General features: G+C 52.5%; 1 protein-coding gene across 2 annotated transcripts in view; it reads left to right on the plus strand.

The window, feature by feature from the left end:
- The window catches only part of Atp6ap1l (ATPase H+ transporting accessory protein 1 like), a 22,052-nt gene extending 17,272 nt beyond the window's left edge, over positions 1-4,780 (plus strand). For both annotated transcript variants that reach the window (XM_023700965.1, XM_023700964.1), the window contains exons 5-7: positions 452-502; positions 2,464-2,692; positions 4,151-4,780. In XM_023700965.1, coding sequence (XP_023556733.1) covers positions 452-502; positions 2,464-2,692; positions 4,151-4,456 — 586 coding nt within the window. In that variant the 3' untranslated portion in view covers positions 4,457-4,780. The remainder of the gene's footprint in view (positions 1-451; positions 503-2,463; positions 2,693-4,150) is intronic.
- Positions 4,781-6,063: the final 1,283 nt, after the last annotated feature.

Raw genomic sequence — 6,063 nt, forward strand, 5'->3', positions numbered from 1 at the left:
AATTTTATTGAGAAACAAATAGCAATGAGACAGTTTCAAAACCAATTAGTAGGACAGTTTCAAAAATTAATACATTGCATATTGTTGTCTTCATAGTGCTTATTCATAGCACAAGATGCAGACAGGATATCCTGTCTACGCACTATTAGTACGAATCTTTCTTCTCACTGAATTAAGAGAAAGTAGCTGTATATCTCCTAGTTTATTTTCCTAACATTGTTATTTGAAGGTAAATTTTTTTCTAATAAAGTCTAACGGAGGAGTTTTTCTTTTATGGCTCATGCTATTGTATTTTTAATAACATTGCTTACCCTTAGGCTGTATAAATGTTCTTCTCTACACTTTGGACTTAGGTGTTAATGTTTAGGTCTGTGATCTGTTCTGAGGCTGCGCTGGTGTCTCAGTAGGGGTCTCCTCTTTTTGATGGTTGGTGTTGCTTCTCTTTCTCTAGGTTGTATCTGAACTTTGGTGACACCAGAAATTCCAAAGCCCTTGCTATGAGGTAGGTAGGACATGGGAGGGGACTGTGGCTTCAGCACTTCCAGTTAATTCCAGTTAAGGAGACAACTCACTCGTGAGCATTGAGGGCTTGGTTTGTGCCAAGCACTGTGACAGGCAAATGCATTCTCTAAGGCCCTTCCTGTGTGATGGACCCTCAGTCAGGCCATCTCTAGCCCTGGGGGACACTGTCCCTCCCCCCTGTAGGGAGGGACTGCAGCACACAGGAACCTGAGGATGCAGTCCTCTGCTTCCCCCAAAAGGAGGTGGACGGAAGGCTCAGCGGTTTCTACAGAAACAGGGCTCTGTAGTGCAACCTGCTGGGGAGTGACTGCAATCACACCTTTTTCTCAGTAATGCGCTGTGTAAACTTGTATATTCAGGTTCCCAAGACAACATGCTCTGCAGCAAGTCTGCTGCACGCGGTGGCCTTGATTTACCTACTGTGGCCAGTGTTGAACTCCGGCAGCTTTGTCCTTCAGGGTGCCTACCGATATACATGGGACACCACGCATCCCTGTCATCATTTAGAACATGCATGTATTCATTTCAGATGTTGGGAGGAGCTGTGAGGTCACCCACTGGGGGACAAGCAATATACATATCTGAGAAATGGGGGCTCTTTTGACAGCACACCTAAATACAAGCATCCACAATAGCTGTAATTTAATGACAGTAAAACTGGAGACTCAGGAGTTGGTTTAGTGTATTGCATGCTTTTGCTTTGAAAGTTAGAGGAATCAATTATCCTAGTTTTGCTTTTCCCATAAAAGATGCAGAAGTGGGGGATACTTTTGACCACCAATAGCGCGAGTTTTCAGATGGAAAGTAGCATTATAATTTATTTATTTTTGTGGAACCAGGGATTGAACTCAGGCCCTTGTGCTTGCCAGGCAAGCACTTATTCTACTGCACCATCTCCCCAGCCTCTTATTATTAGGAGTGCTGGTATTATTCACAATGAAGGTAGTAGCTTATCCCCTGAGCACTTTCTATGGACCGAGTCGGGCCTGTCCATCCATTGGAGACCATAGAGCCTCCGCTACTTGGCTCTTAGCTGCCCCCTCGTCTAAAGCTTTCTATGGCCAAGGGGTCCCACCCAGCACCCCAGGTCAGGCAGTTGTCTCCACACCCAGTTTTTCTGCCTTGGGAGACAACTCAGAGCCTGGCTCCGTGTCCCTCTGGCTCAAAGCCCCTCTCATCCACAGTGGATATCTTAAAATGTCCTTTTCTGCCTGCTCGCTTTCCCGTGGCACGTGCGGCACGTCTGTTTCTCTACTCTCCATAGTTTCAGGGGCTGTATCTGCATCTTTCTCATGTCCACCTCCTGCCTCAGGGCCTGTTTCTGAGGGTCCCCAACTAAGACAAGAAAAACCAGCAAAACAGAAAAACCAGAGCATATTACCTAGGAAAACAGAAAAGGCAGCCAGCGGCGCCCTCCTCATCCCCACCCCAGCCCCAATCAGCACGGAGGCGTGGATCCCGTTCTTCCAGACTTTGTTCGCTGCAGTCACCCATCTTTTTTAATTGAAAAGGAAAAGGACCACGGCTGTACTTGCACGGCCTGGGCATTCCCACCTCTAGACAGTAGCGGGCAGGGGCGCGGCTCAATAGTGTGCGCGGCCAGGGCTGCGGCTCTGTCTGTGACAGCGCCCGGCTCAGCTCTGGCGAGGTGCGTGGAAGCGGCCTCGGCCCTCAGGGTGCTCCGACCCCCCCCCCCCCCCCCAAGCAGTGACCCAGGGATTCGCGGGCAGGGCTTGACCGTGGGGTGGCGCAGGCTTGCGCTTGCTGCACAGGGCGTGCTGTCCATCCGGAGCGGGGGTGCGTGGGGTGGTGGTGGGGGGGGTGGCTCAGTGCCTTCTGGCCGGGTCACATTCCTTCCGATCTGTGTGGTTGGGGACACAGGCTTGTCACGCCGGCAGAGGGCGCTGCGCCGCAGGCCCCTCTGACGAAGCTCTTTTCCAGGTTAGTCCTCGGCCACGACGGCGACCTCGGGTTCCGGCTGCTCCGGCTCGAACTGCTGCTGAACGGCTCCACGGAAGCCGCCTTCGGGGCCCGGGCCGTGGGTGCTCCCGCCGGACGCTCCTTCCGCTGTGGCCGCGTGAGCAGCCAGCGCCCTGATGCGCTGCTGCCGCCCCTACCGCCGCCGGCGGGGTCCTGGGCACACTGGGACGTCACGCTTCGGGGCCTACAGGTGGTGCTGGGCCGGCTGGGTCCGGGGCCCTGGGGCACGGCTCACTCTTCCTCCTTCCCCTCCTCCACCTCTTCTTCCCCTCCTCCACCTTTTCTTCCCCACCTCTTCCTCTCCTCCCCCACCTCTTCCTCCTCTCCTCCACCTCTTCTTTCTCTCCCCCACTTCTTCCTCCTCTACTTCCCCTCCCATCACTTCCTCCCCTCCCCACTCTTCCTCCCCTTCCCCATCTCTTCCTCCCCTCCTCCACCTCTTCTTTCCCTCCCCACTTCCCCTCCCCATCACTTCCTCCCTTCCCCATCACTTCCTTCCCTCCCCCATCTCTTCCTTCCCTCCCCCATCTCTTCCTTCCCTTCCCCATCTGTCTTGCTACCTCCTGCCTCCTGCCCTCCATCCTTCACGCCTGCTAGCTGTAGCCCTCCTTGCAGCGGCTCGTGCCAGAGGAGCCCTGTGACACGCAGGCTGGTGCCTGGGCCGTGGCCCTCCATGGAGTTTCCCACTGACAACTCCACTTGCCCCTTCTCCATAGAGGAGCCCCCGGCTCTAGGCTGCTCATGATCGCTAATGCAGGGTCAATGCTGTGGAAGCCTCATTGCACTATAATCTTCTGGGAGTGCAAACGAGAAGTGCCGCACACATTTTAAAAATACTTCTGGTCTGCACTTACTGGGATCCTGCACTAGGGTGGGTTCCATAGCTCCGTGCTTGCAGGCACCCTGTGGAGGCCCTGCAGCACACCCTTGCAGATAAGGGGGCTACTGTGCACCCGACAGAGGCAGATAGGGGATGGCAGGAGGAAGAAGGGACAGAAGACAGTGGAGCCACAAGGCACACCCGAAAGCCCGGGGTTGAATTGCGCCGTGTGGCACTGGGCCGGGCACTTTCCTGTCTTGCGCCCTCAGCTGCATCCTCAGAGCGCAGGATGCAGCAGTGACTCACTCACAGGCTCCTGAGGGCCCTAAACATGCAAAGCAGCGTGTGCACATGCACAGGCCTCAGTGAGTGTGAGCTTCTGTTTTTCCTTCTGTTTTGCCTCTCTGGGAATCCTTATCTCTCTGTCTGCTTCCAGTTAGGAGTCGAAGGTCCAGGACCTGAGGCATAAAACTCTCTGGAACTTACAGCGTTCAGAGCTGGGGGACACCACAGCCATTAGGGTTCTACAGCAAGTAGACTATCCCTAGAACCAGATGAGAGGAGCTTTTATTTCAGAGCCTCAGATTTCCTGAGCCCCTTAACTATGGCAGCCATAGGTCATAGTTTGGGGGTCTGTCCGGATTTAAAATCAAGTTTCCCAGTCCCTGTCAGCACCATCGTGTTTGTCAGATCATGTACTTTGATTGTGCACCGCGTGTGCTGAGAACAAATTAAATGAAACCTATCGGGGGCCCAGAGCCCTCACTCTAGATGGAAGTGGCCCTGCAGAGGGAAGGGGTCACACCAGCCTTCTGTCTCTCCTGACAGCTCCAAGGCTTTGCCATCCAGGGTGGCCAGTTTGCCAAGGCCCGAGACTGTGCCACCTCCACCTCCTCACCGGCTGTCCTCCTCGGCCTGGCCATGGCCCTTGTCCTGCTGCTGGTGCTGGCCTATGCCCTGCACATGCTCATCTACCTGCGCCACCTGGACCAGCACTATGAGAGTGTCGCCTCCCCGTTGCACTTCCCCCAGCTGTGGGCTTGCAGTGGCACTGAGGGGAAGGAACTGCTCCGGAGCCAGGCCCCTGAGTGCTACGAGCTGCAGGGCCAGCAGAACTACAGGATCTACGTCTGACCTCTGACGTCTGCCTCCCATCCTGTCCTGTCCACAGCAGCCCCGGGCAGCATCTCCTCCCTGTGCTGTTGGACTTGTGAATGGCCTGGTTAAAACAAATAAAAATCAGTAAAGGAGATGCGTAGGGAGTTGGTCTTGCAGCCTCCGCTGGCTGGCTCAGCCAGACAGGGGCAATGAGAAGGTAAGACAGGGGTGCTGCCCACACAGTGAACAGACTGTGTTTCTGGTTAGCAGAAGGGGAGCAGGGAGGAAGGGGTGAAGACAAAGGAAAACCTACCGGGTTGGTCTTGTCTGACTGAGTGGATGTGGTAAGGACAGAAATAATCCAAGGTTATCTGCAAGTTCAGAATGGAATCTATTTTGTGATGTGCTTTGCCTACTATCAGAAATTGGGTCCCAATTTTTGATAGAAATTGCCCACTCACTTTCATTGAGCTGTGAGGGCCAACTCCCTTCAACATGCTAGAGCACCTGGTGAGGGCTCTTCCTGTCACCCCTTGTGCTTCAGAAGCCCCTCAAACCTGCATTGTAGGGAGAGCCTCAGCCACATCTTAGCCCTCCTAAAACTCTTCTGAATATACTTGGCACATCATGGAGCTCAGCAGGAATAGCTTCACCAACAGCCTGAGGTGAGGGCTTTAATCTCACTTGAGGAGACTCACCCAGAATCCTTTGCAATTCATGGTAGATACTGAAGATGATAGACTTGCTGTCCATCTCACAAAAGCCTCTCATTCTCTCTTTGTTGGAAGGTGTGTGATACGGACAGCAGTGTTGGAGCAGAGCACTCTTGTGTTGAATGTTTCTTTTGCTGCATCAGTGTTGGCTGGGAATGCTATAGTTTGCAACTAAGAATTCCTGATTCATGCAGATGTTGGTACCAAGATGACTGTAGGCAACAGACCCAAGAAAGGGGGATCTAGGATTGATGAGCTGATCCTTTTGCCTTCAGAGCAGTGGAAACTCCGTTAGCATTAGACACTGGTCTACCACTGGCCCATGCCATTCAGCAGTGAGATTTTCACTGCTGTTGCCTAGGGTGTCCAAGTGGAGGTTGGTATAGATAGGTGGTGCCAGTGTAGAAGTGTAATCTAATTTTTAAACTAGTATACTTTTGAAAGTGAATACCATTATAGAACCATAAATGTGGGTATTGCCAGACAAACTGGGATGGATGGATAGATAGACAAATGGATGGATAGACAGGAAGATAGATGATAGGCAGGTAGTAGGTAGGTAGGTAGGTAGGTAGGTAGAGGCAGCTTAGGCACAGGTGACCCATGACCCGCCATGGGCTAACCTGGTGTTTCTGATTGCACTGGGTAGTTTACAAAAAGGAAATAGTAACTTAAGCTTTTAAATTCATGTTCAAACATCTGGGGAGTTTTTCTAACTGACCTAAGTGGGGTTTCTGGCCTCCTGTCAAAAGGCTGACCTAGAAATGAAGCCCTGCAATAGGCTGACCCTACAGCATGCTGAGCTGCAGTGTAGGTGGAATTTACACCTTGTCACATTTCTTATTGCGAGCAAGAGGACCTTGATGACCACACAGAGAGTTTGAGGAAAGGAATGGCAGCTTTTAGAGAGATTTCGATAACCAGGAATAC

The sequence above is a fragment of the Octodon degus genome, unplaced genomic scaffold (assembly GCF_000260255.1).
Source record: "Octodon degus isolate 3935 unplaced genomic scaffold, OctDeg1.0 scaffold00129, whole genome shotgun sequence".
In the NCBI taxonomy this organism is placed as follows: domain Eukaryota; kingdom Metazoa; phylum Chordata; class Mammalia; order Rodentia; family Octodontidae; genus Octodon; species Octodon degus.